The following is a 12,220-nucleotide window of genomic DNA, read 5'->3' on the forward strand; positions in this document are numbered from 1 at the left end:
ATGTATTTTTAAATGTATTTTTTTAATTGAAATTTAAAAATATATATCTAATTGTCTTTCAAGCTTTATAAGATACATTTGTTTTGGCCTTTGCTGGTTGTGTAAGGTAATAGGAGCCTTCTGAGTTCATGTTATTCTATTGGCAGGGTCTGTGTATATAGACGGTTTCAATAAAAGATATTATTCACTGGACTTGCAACTATTATCGGACAAGTGATAAATAAATGAGCGATCAATTAATGTCTCCATCAAACCAAATTAATTCAACACAAGCTGGAAGATGAGCCGGCATACACAGTGTGTCCCCAGGACTAGTGTTGAGATGCACTGCTCCAGCAGGCACTGCTAGGGCGACCTGTAGCGTAGTGGTTAAGGTACATGACTGAGACACACAAGGTCAGTGGTTCGATCCCTGGTGCCCTTAAGGAGAGGATTGTCTCCTGCTTAGCCTAATCAACTGAACGTCGCTCTGGATAAGAGCCTCGGCCAAATGCCATTAATGTAATGTAATGTAATGTAATGTAATGGATATGTTCTTGAGGACACTATTCTGAATGCTGTTGTATCAGTCCAGACACGTATCATCCCTCCTCCTGAAGACAACATTCACACAAAAAAGTCTGAAAAGCAGAGCACATGACCAATGTGTAGGCACTCTTTCACTTTCACTCATTATCAGCTTGTTCTCTTCATTGGAGCGAGATGACGAAAAAGACTTATAGTCATTTTATCTGTGAATAAATCCAGTTCACTGAAATATAGGATTCCCTTAATATTGTTTTTAGGTCTGCTTGTTCTTGCAGGCTCTCCAGAGTGATTATCATTTAATGAGTTCATCAAGCAAATACTACATCAATGATGCAGATTTATTGAGTTGTGGCTGCTGATGGTACTACAAGTAGATGATGTTGATGATACAGTAAGTTTTATGTTTTACAGTATGCCTTACCCTGGGTGACAAAGAGATTAGAGGGTTTAGTATCTCCAAAATGATCTGCCACCTAATGTCTTTATTGCAATTACGATACAAGACAAAATCTTGTCTTGTTACAGTTTATATAAATGTAATATATTTTATTTTTAATTGGACATGCGCTGACATGTTATTCTGTTAGCTATACGTTATGTTGGTGCAAGCGTGACTGAGATATTGGAGACTGAAAACGAAAATGAGTTCCGAGTAGACTGTCTTGTAAAACCAACAGTCTTTGGACGAAGGCACTTTTCCATAACAATGGGATAAACAGTAGGTGGTCCAATAATGTATCGGGGTAATGTTGAAAGTTACATGTTCGTGAAAAAGCTAAGAAAACCATGTTTTATTCATTCACTTGTGATGTTTTTGGCTGTATATTTCTAATATTAAGTTGTTTGCGAAAAAGCTCATAACGGTGAAAATTGTGCTCCCCTTTATATCAGAGATTTTTGGTCGTGGCCAGTGCGACCACTTCGCCCTATCAGCGCACGCGCATGAGAAGAAAGCAACAGTGCTTGAGCACAACAACACAGAGACCCAAAGGGACAGGGATGTTTCGATGAAGAAAATTTATCGAAATCAAAGAAAACATTGACAACAACCAACCCCGATTGCTGTGATTTTTGCAGATTTCATACGTGTAGATGGTGCCGAGCCCATGAACTTGGCTAGTCAGAGCGGAGAGGCCGGCTGCAGCCAGCTCCTCTTCGCCAACTTCAACCAGGACAACACGTAAGGAGCATCAAGGGAAGGGGTCTAGAAAGACCGAGGCTGTAGTGGTGGCCTAGCCTCTTCTAAGCGTGTGATATACACGGGCCATTAAGGCTACACGCTTGATTTATAATGGGAAGGAGTAAAACTCTTTACACCAGCTTGCCAAAGTAACTGTCAAATAAGATAGCTGGCTAACTGGCTAATCATATAGTCGAATCACATCATCAATGGTCTTTGTCACGGTTAGCTAGATGGCTAGCAAGCTAGTTAGCTGCATAAGTTAGACATTAGCTAGCTATGGCACCAGACAGCAACTAAGCAAAATTTGACTTGTAGATTATTCAGGTAGCTAGTAATTATATATTAACTTAGTTTAACCAAATCGCTGAAGCGAAGAACAAAGCGACAGCTTTCGTTGTCTTAATATCTGGATATTTTTGTTGTAGCCATATCAGTTCCATTTCATCGTGCTAGCGAACAGCCAGCTAGCCAAAACAAGTTCAAGAGCTAGCTAACGTTAGAAGTGACAAAGCACGTTTTCAGAATCGGCTCTGCTGTCATCGTTGTCAAAGAGTCCCAGTATTAGAAGCGAATGTAATAGCAATGTCGTAGCATGTGGGTTACGACCATCTAGATGGCTAGCTAACTAGTTAACAATTAGACAATGTTTTACTGCTGTTTTAAGGCTACATCGTTACCTACACATTCACATGTTTGCAAGTTTAGCTGGCGAACATGTGTTGCTTGATTGAGTAATAGAACACGCGCATCATGTTATCTAAACGTTCTGATGATACATATGCTTGTTGGTTATTCTATAAAGGGTCCGCCTAAGACTCGTCCACACTGCGATTGCAAAATTAATTAGTGTAGTACTGCTTGTTTACAAGGCCCGATCACTTATTACAGCTGGTTGTACAGCATTCATGCAACTGACATAGAAATCTAGGTTAGTCGGCTTTCAGTCGAATAATTAATCGGTAAGCCATTGTTACCAAAGCTGATATTTAGTTAACTGTTAGCTACAGTTCATGGCAAGTGTTTGTTCTCTTTAGCTGGACATCTGTATTGCGATTTGTGAAATATTTGTACAGTATTAAACATTATCACCGTATTTTATCCGTAACCTTTTCTATTATAAATAAAGCCTTTGTGTGAGCAAACACCAGGGGGAAGTTGCACTGTAAAGAGGAAGTAATACCTGCTAATGTCTGTTGTTATTTTGGAATATAAATGTGTATTTAGTCCGATAAATACATAAACGCCTTTTAATAGTAATAATTATTATTATAAATAATAGTTTCACTGTGTTTCATATATGCTGAAATAAAGTTAAAGAGGAACTCCTAAGACGTGCACGCGCATATTTTCATGGTCAATAATGACTTTTTCGCCCCTTCTTCACAGGTCCTTAGCTGTCGGCACCAAATCGGGCTACAAGTTCTTCTCTTTGTCTTCTGTTGATAAATTAGAACAGATTTATGAATGTAGTAAGTATTGTCCATAGACATCACCTTAATTAGAGCACAGATGTGAATGAAGCTTTGCTTTACTCAAAGGTTATACAGATGTCCCTTGGTTTTTCTCTTGCTCTTTGTTGAATGGGGGAATAGGTCTAGTCGGTCAGATATGAATTAACTAGTTAATTTATCACCATAAATCTTATTGCGATTTAACTGACATTTGTTCGGGAGTTCACTCTTAATTTACTTAAGGTTGAAAATGACAAGCATTGGGAATGGTAGGAAACTTATGAATTGAGAGATTGTCTTGAAGAGGCTGTTTCCTGTGTTGCTCTTGTAGGCTAAATATGACTTTTTTTCCCCGCCTTCTAGCTGACACTGAAGATGTGTGCATTGTGGAAAGACTGTTCTCAAGCAGTCTCGTTGCTATTGTTAGCCTTAAAGCGCCCAGGAAGCTGAAAGTGTGTCACTTTAAAAAAGGAACGGAGATCTGTAACTACAGCTACTCCAACACTATTCTGGCAGTGAAACTCAACAGACAGGTAAAAATCAAATGAATTGGCAAATGAACTGATTTTTTTTTTTTTTGACTTTATGATTCTCATTGATCAGGTTTGTAATGTATTTTCAAATGATAAAATTGACATTATTAAAGCAATTTCCTGACATTGAAAAATACTTTTTATTTGAATCACTGGCTGTTATTACCACTGGCCGAATTGAGATCATTGCAAAAATAAATATTCATGGTTTATAAAATCATTTCAAGAAAATCAAATATTTTCTATCTCCAGGCTTGTGACTAGCATATGCCCCTTACTTCCTTGGCACAAGGAAATATGTGTCATTTTAGCAGAGGAAATGCATGCAAATCCTAATGTGCGTTGGCACATTTTATTATGTGTGCATTCAGAAGGCACAGTATTGTCCATGTTTACTGTTTGCATTGCTAGGCAGTCATCTGTGAAGGTTGCTTGACGGTCAAATTGAAAGGGCGATAATGTTTACCCTGATGGTAGTGGTCGTCACAGCAGTGAAACATTACATTTTCACAACAGTCTGCTGAATCAGTTTCCTGTTTATGGAAGCAGTCTGTCCATGAAATGCCCACCTGGGTTCGTCAGCTGCTGCTGTAGAAGGGAAACTGGACTGAACTGGATACAATGTTCTGTCCGAAGTATATTATCCACTGGAGTTGGGTTCATTAGCACAGAGATCGATAGGTATAGATCAGTAGATGGATATTGATTGTATCTTTGAGTTTGATATATCCCCTCATTTCACAGAGGTTGATAGTATGTCTGGAAGAATCACTTTACATCCACAATATCAGAGATATGAAAGTACTGCACACCATTCGGGAGACTCCTCCGAACCCGTCAGGTAATTTTCTTTTTGTTGCTAATGCACTGCAGAGCAAAAGTGGAACTAATGAACTCCACAAATTTAGCCTAGCGCCATTGTGCTAGTTATCTATTATCAGCCTGTTAGTTATCATGAGTAAAATTCACCATGCCCAAGGTTCTTAAGCCTGAAAGCTGAATATGGCTGTCATTTTCTGCAATAAAAGTCTGTTGTTTTTGTTGTTTTTGTTTCAATTCCTGTGCCTTGCAGCTGTTAAAAAATATGAGGGGAATTCTTAAGCCAAGCAGTACCTTTTAAACATGTTTCATACATATTGGATGCAGTGTAAACTTGACCCACTCTTGTTGTGCTGACTTGAATTGAGGTATGAGAATTGAAAACGATACCTCGAGTCAGTCGAAACAGTCCTCAACTGCAAGTGTTTTAATATTTTTGTCAAAATCTGTTGGTGGAAAAATTATGGTGTAAGAATATCACCTTTATTGGGTGTGTTTGCATTACCCTTTAAAAAAGAAGAGCTGGCAATCTGATTTTATTTTATTAATTTTTTTGTTCTCATAGGGTTGTGTGCACTGTCAATTAGCAACGACAATTGCTATTTGGCATATCCAGGAAGTGCAACAATAGGAGAGGTACAAGTGTTTGACACAATCAATCTGGTGAGTTTGTCTTAAATGTGAAGAATAACTGCCTCTGTAAAATGGTCGATGGTGGCATTCAGAATCAGCTCATCAATCTCTCTGCTTCTCCAGCGTGCTGCTAACATGATCCCTGCCCACGACAGCCCACTGGCGTCTTTGGCTTTCGACGCAAGTGGCACTAAACTGGCCACGGCCTCGGAGAAGGTAACGCCATGGGACGCCAGCCTCCCGTGACCACGGGATGGACCTGCTGACACACACAGTCTTCTACTTCCTGTGCAAACGTGGCGAAGGGTTAAAATTGGGCCTTAATGTAACCATGTGACCTCTCTTTAGGGGACCGTGATCAGGGTATTCTCCATTCCAGAGGGGCAGAAGCTGTTTGAGTTCAGGAGAGGAGTGAAGAGGTGGGTGTTGGTGAACCGTGACTCGCAGAATTCCCCGAGATGTATGGCAATCAAAAGTTGCAGTGCTGATGAGACTGGCGGTATTGTCATATATGTGTGATGGGAAATTACGCAGCTGTTGTTTTCGACGGGGTTCACTTCGCCTGACCTTCTGTCTTTAATCTTTTTGTGACCTTGTCTTGTCATCAGTTAGTGATCACGACTGGATGTGCCATGAGAAGAATGTGGACTCACTGTTGCTGCTTTTGTTTTGCAGATGTGTCAGCATTTGCTCCCTTGCCTTCAGCATGGAGGGGCTCTTCCTGTCTGCCTCCAGTAACACTGAAACGGTTCATATCTTTAAGCTGGAGACCCAGAAGGAAAAGTAAGTCTCGTCTGGTTTCTGTTTTGTCAAGTTTGCGTGTTCCTCCTACAGGTTTGTGACCAAGCAGCTTTCTTCAAATTGAGTTAATGAAGGAAATCGCTAGATTTGGTTCATTACGGGCTCAGATGAAATCTAAGCTTGTAGGAACAAATATTAATTGGGGCCATATTTCGGTGAGGAAAAATGTGTGCTAAAAACCCGACTGTGCTTTAGCAAGGTGAACCTGTATCACTGTAAAAGGAAAATGTGGTAAGCCATAGATTGAGCATGAACTGTTACTGCTTGAAGGGCAGAATGGTTCCCCCAGTGAAACAAAACCCAGTAAAGATCTTATTGGTGTTCTGCACATTTCAGGTTTGTGGTCGTAAATGCTTTTCTCCAAATTGACCCCACTGAGAACTACATGCTGTGTAATATTTAAAAAATAAACCACTGTCAATTTTGCAGAGAACAGTCCTTGGTGTCCTTCAAATGAATCGGGAGAAGATACTCATTCAGGCTTTATCTAGACCCATGCAAGAAACTGCCTGAATAAATTTATCGGATTAAGGTGCAGCGAGTGTGAGGAAGTGCTCAGTCCCTTAAAATGGATGTCCCTCTGTTTTTTCCTCAACAGGCCACAGGAAGAGCCCACAACTTGGACCGGCTATTTTGGCAAAGTGCTGATGGCCTCCACCACCTACCTGCCGGCCCAAGTGACAGAAATGTTCAACCAGGGCAGGGCCTTTGCCACTGTCAGACTGCCATTTTCAGGACACAAGAACATCTGCGCGCTAGCCACGTGAGAAGACAGTTTGTTTGTTCTTTCATTTCATATATGCACGGTGAGCCTTAGCCAAACAACACTATGGGCTGCTGTGAGACACTACTGCACCATTAAAGCTGAAGATCGAAATTTTTCTCTCAATTCAGTCAGACCCAAACGATTGCAGGTTGCTGGCATGCACTCATGCAAGTGGTACTGTCTGAAGTTCATCAATTTAGTTCACATAAATAAGCACAGGACATGCATGTTTGTTATACCGTACATTGTTCCAGAAAATGCATTCAAATGGTCTTGACACGCTTAATTGGGATAGGCTATACATTTTGAACGTTACTGTATATATTATTAAGGTAATATTAATCAGGAAATGCATGTACAATACTCTCTACATCTAGAAAATAGAGATTTATATAGCTGATTTATTTTTGCAAGTGCCCATCAGGTCAGCCCATATAAAACAAAATTTTCAGCTGGCAGTAACATTTTGTCCGTCTTGTCTCAGAATTCAGAAGATCCCTCGTCTGCTGGTGGCAGCAGCGGATGGCTACCTGTACATGTATAACCTGGACCCACAAGAGGGTGGCGAGTGCACACTAATGAAACAGCACAAGTAAGGCTTCACTGTGGCCACGGCATTTCTAAGCTGGGGATTGGTCCAGTCCCAACTGAGGTGTAGCTCAAGGCAGTGGATGAAGTAATTTGCGAAGCTTGTATCCAAATGTTAACCAGTAATATATGTTCAGTGAGCTATTTATTCGGTAGATTTGTACACCAGCTTGTTAATTCAAATATCAAGTGAGCAGCAGTTCTGCAGGCAAAACACCTTGTTAATGAGAGCGGTCAGGGGAGAAAGACCAGACTGGTTGAAGCTGACAGGAAGGTGACAGTAATGCAAATAACCACACATTGCAACAGTGGTATGCAGAAGAGCATCTGTGAACACACATTGCATCATAACTGGATGATAGGCTACAGCAGCAGGAGACAAATGCCTAAAAAATAAGGTCTAATAAATACCTATTCAAGTGTATGTTTTAGATGTGTTTTCTATCAGGATAACTTGTGCTTTTCTCTTTTATTTACTTTCCTTGCCTCAGATTGGATGGCAGTGTGGAGTCTGTCAATGAGATCCTTGAGCCGACAACCCACGACCGTCCGCTTGTGGCACAGACTTACACTGCCACTGTGTCCAAAGGTACAAACGGCCTTCACACTCAAATTTGGCAGTGCAACAAAAAATATATAATAAGGGGGATATTATCCAGTAATTTTATATCTTGTTCTAAATTTCAGTCTTTGTATAGGCCTTTTAAATGTTGTGTAAAGTTTCAGTTTTTGAAATTCAAGTAATGGAAATGTCCTCACAGGAAAAGGTTTTGAGTGTTTTTTGATTCATTCGCTGAATTGTATTTCTGTTCCTTTCCTGAAATGAGTGAATTGAAATTGAATTGACTCCAACCGTGGTATGTCTCGATTCGGGCTGTGTGATGTAGCTATCGCAGTACAACAAGTTTTTTTTAGCACAATAAGAGCAGCTGGCGGTAGGTTTTGTTCCTTCTTTAATCATACTTGATATGGTAGCACATCTCCAAACTTCAGTGAAATGCATCCGGGGGAGAAAAAACATCTCTTATCGATTCAATATTGGTTAACTTACCTATTAGTTTTGAAAAACACACTAGTCATGTTTTTACCTACCACATGAAAACAACATGGCCCTGTATCTGTCATATCAACATTGAAAAGATACAAGTAACATTTTTTTCCCCCCTGGAAGCATTTCACTTTGAAAATTGGAGGTGTGCAACCGTATCAGGCGTGACTAAACAAAAAAACACTGAAAGAAATCTAACGCCGCATGCCAGTGATACGGAGTTGTTACTGCGCGTTATACCACAATGGCTATATCGCCCAGCCCTAGTCTCGATAAACAGAATGCACGTAAGTCGTACCCGTCAGTGAAATGGTGTGTGTTGCCCCCCGCCAGGCTACTCTGAGGACCAGGGGGCAGTGGGGGGGGCTGGCGTGGAGGACGACATGAGCTCTCTGCGTCTGGACGAGGAGAACGAGCAGCCTCCCATGATCCTGGAGACGGACTGAGCACGCTCGGTGGGGCACACGGCGGAAAGGGGGGGGGCGGAAAGCTTGTCCGGAGCTGCTACGAACTTGTATCTAAGCGGAAGAGAGGTTTAAAGGAGACGTTTCAAAGCGGACCTCGACTGTAGACTAATTCACTCTCTATCTCTCTCTCTTTCTCTCTCTCTCTGTATCTGTGTCTCTGTCTCTCTCACACTCTCCTCCCCTCCTCCCCTCGGCTCAGAGAGAGAGGTTTGGAGAAGGGGGAAGAGAGGAGGATAGTATTTTTTAATTTTTTGAAAATCTCTGCTCGGCTCTTTTTCCCTCTCCCCGGTTCTTAAAAAAAAAGATACAGATCACAACGCTGCTCGCTGCGTAGCTTGCATGTACATGTGCCAAGTGTAGGAATCGCTCGTAATAATTTGCATTCGTGTAGATGGTTTCTGGCGAGCGCTTCTCGCATTAAGTGTTGTCTGGAACGTAGTGTTTTGTACATTCGACGAGGCCGCAACTCCCAAAGTACTCTCGTGGCAGAAAAGCGTCGTGTCCGATGGCCACCGGGGTACGGTTTCATGACTTGTCTGAGGAAAGCATGACCGTTGGGGAGGGCAGGGAGCAGGGACTGATTTTTTTCGGGCTCCCTTCACTAACCCCAGGTGAAACAGCCTGCCGTCGCCTAGCTCTGCCTCCACTTCCCCCTCCTATAGAGACGGGCTCGACTCGGTTCCCATCTCATCAGTCACATTTTACACGGAGGAATGTATCAAATGATCTTATTACCCAGTCTACAGTCTACATATATTTTTTTATTTTCTCTTCTTTCGAGGCATGCTAATGTGACAGGTTTGTTGTCCAAGTCAAATGAGTAACCCAGTGTTTTCAGTATGCCTGGAATTATGACCAGCTTTTGTTTTTAAATGAAATGATCTTAAAACTTTTGAAGACTGAACAATAGCTACTAAACACTTGTGCAACGACCTGCTTTTTGATAAAGCTTTTTTCTTTTCTTTTTTTTCTTTTTTTTGGCCTTGTTTTTGTTGTATGTTGTTGATTGAAGGCGAGCCGATTCCTCGGGTATGTTTTTGAAATGAAGACTGAGCCAATTGGAGGATGTTTCCACCTTGGTTTTTTTCCATAAATAAATTAACTGTGTTCCAGTCCTTCTCTTTGAAGCATTTTGCCTTCATGAAAAATCTGAAAACAAACGCTAACCGTGTGCTTGATTTCAATCACAATCTTGCATTCCTCCCGTGTATTGAGTGACGTATCCCTTTCAATGTTTTGTTTTTTAATGTGTTATTCCTCTATGGTAGCCTTCACAATTTAAACACAATCCTTTTCACAAAAGACTTGAGTTGACTCATCAGAAGTCGCCTTCACAGTTCATGCAGGGAATCCGTTTAAGACGGCCCAGTTTAATGGCACATTTTTTTTTTAGCTTTAATGCTATTCCTGGTTTGACACACATAGTGCATCCACACACTCATCCTCTGGGTGGTTGTAGAGTGGTTGACTCAGAATGACTATATATGGGGAAATTCCAGCCGGTACAGCTGATGTGGAGTAAAGAGCTGGCTGGGAATGGAACATGTTTCCATGTCTGCAGAGAGGGCTACAGAGACCCCGCCTTCCTGTTTCAGGAGAGTACAGAGTGATCCCGAACGGAACGTCTCGCCACTGCAGTCTGCCGGTTTTCCTTCTGAATAGTCCAGGAAATTGGAGCCAACAGTTTAACTTGGCCTATCTGACATACCTGGACCGTTATCTGCTTTACCAGCTGTCCTTTATGTGAGAGGCTGTGGGGCTATAAGGTAATAAGGTAATAAACTAAAAGTTCAAAATTAATTTTATTTGAATTAGTGTACAAAGCGGGACTGGAGGCCTCGGTGGGAAGTAAAATGAATGTTTGGATACTTCTTCTGGCAAGTGGAGACTCCAAATTAAAGGACCTGTAGGAAGTGCTCTGTAAGAATTGTTTTGTGAGAATTCCTAATGATCCCAGTATTTGAAAGACCTGAAATAGAGTTATGTTGGCCTCATCTCCTCGCCTTAACCTGCAGCTCCTCTCCTTTGGAACTCAGACATTAATGGAGTGGAGTGGAGTATCTTGGCTTGAAATACATATACGGTTTGGCCCAGGTTCAATCTCTGCAATGGCCTTAGTGCCGATATTTCAGTGACATAATTGAGCCAATGTTGGTCCCTCCAATGACATCCATTTGCACTGATTTTCTGAGACAGCTGGACTGATGGAGCTTGGAAGAAAATGTAAAGGGGGAGAGAAACGCTCGCCATTATACTGGTCAAGTTTAAGGACCGTGCATTGCAGTTAGATTTCTTAGAGCCTTTCCTAAAACATGAACTAGTGGTGGGAAGTGTGCCATTACGCTTTTGTGGACTTAGTGATGCATGTATTTCTCATGAGTCTGTACCGAAGTGATGTAGAAGTACAAATTTCAGTTTGTATTCTGCAGGGGCGAAGCTTTCTTTCAGAGCAAGCTGTGGGCTATCTAATGCTAACCCACAGTGACTGAATTTTCTAATCATTTTGTATGAAATGTGAATTGTTCCTTATGAAAACTGATCTATATACACCAATAAGGAAATTTCTGTGGAAAATAAAATATGATTCTGTGTGCGTGAAAGTCCTGTCCTGTGCTTTTACCGTTCTCTGCAAACTGAACATTGGTTATCAGTCCGATGATGTCAGAAAGTAGTCTCTGTCTTACAAGACTGTCTTGAGCAACGTACACAGTAAATGTCGGTGGTTTAAATGCTTAAAATTATTAAGCGGTTATACCGCTTTCCAGTTGACAAGAGTGATTGTTTTGGTCTTAAAGTATTTCTCAAGGTTAAGTCTAAAGGCCAAACCGACGGTCGGCCGTCGGTGGCGCCCTGTCGGCCGAGTCTTTCCGGTGTGTCCCACACGCCGACACTCCGTCGGCGTGTTTTGGAGGGCTCCGACGCCGATTCAACATGTTGAATCGGCGTCGGAGCCCCCGGAGCCGTCGATGAGAGAGAGCTCTCTGATTGGCTGTCCAGCTAGCGAATCAGTGCACGAGAAGAGAAACGGAAGCGACGAAAGCAAGCCATTCCAAAATTACTATCACTACCAGACATAATTTTCGCTTAGTATTACTAAATAGCGAGAGAACAAGGAAATTGCTGCAAACTGTTTGGTGTGAGCGAGACAATGGCTGCTTCTAGGTCCAACGCAATGCAAACGCATTCCCCGGTCTTCCGGTTTCCATTTTTTGAAAGACAAATACAGACTACCGCCACCTGCTGGTGTGGAGAGTTATTACCTCTCACGCAGGCGCAGAACGTACGTGCAACTCGGCCGTGGGCGGACCGTCGTTGCGGTGTGTTCGGCACAGCCGACGCGTATCGACGCGAGGCGATCTTTGTCGGCGCTCCGCGGCCGACCGTCGGTTTGGTGTGTCCGGGC

General features: G+C 42.0%; 1 protein-coding gene across 1 annotated transcript; it reads left to right on the plus strand.

Moving 5' to 3' along the window:
- The first annotated feature begins 1,478 nt into the window (after positions 1–1,478).
- Positions 1,479–11,417, plus strand: wipi2 (WD repeat domain, phosphoinositide interacting 2). Its single transcript, XM_061224367.1, has 12 exons — positions 1,479–1,708; positions 3,098–3,180; positions 3,526–3,695; positions 4,440–4,536; positions 5,080–5,177; positions 5,271–5,363; positions 5,496–5,566; positions 5,823–5,930; positions 6,547–6,711; positions 7,199–7,306; positions 7,794–7,891; positions 8,684–11,417. The coding sequence occupies exons 1-12, from the start codon at positions 1,635–1,637 to the stop codon at positions 8,794–8,796; spliced, it is 1,278 nt and encodes a 425-aa protein (XP_061080351.1). The 5' UTR covers positions 1,479–1,634; the 3' UTR covers positions 8,797–11,417.
- Positions 11,418–12,220: the final 803 nt, after the last annotated feature.

Source organism: Conger conger, chromosome 16 (genome assembly GCF_963514075.1).
Source record: "Conger conger chromosome 16, fConCon1.1, whole genome shotgun sequence".
Lineage (NCBI taxonomy): Eukaryota > Metazoa > Chordata > Actinopteri > Anguilliformes > Congridae > Conger > Conger conger.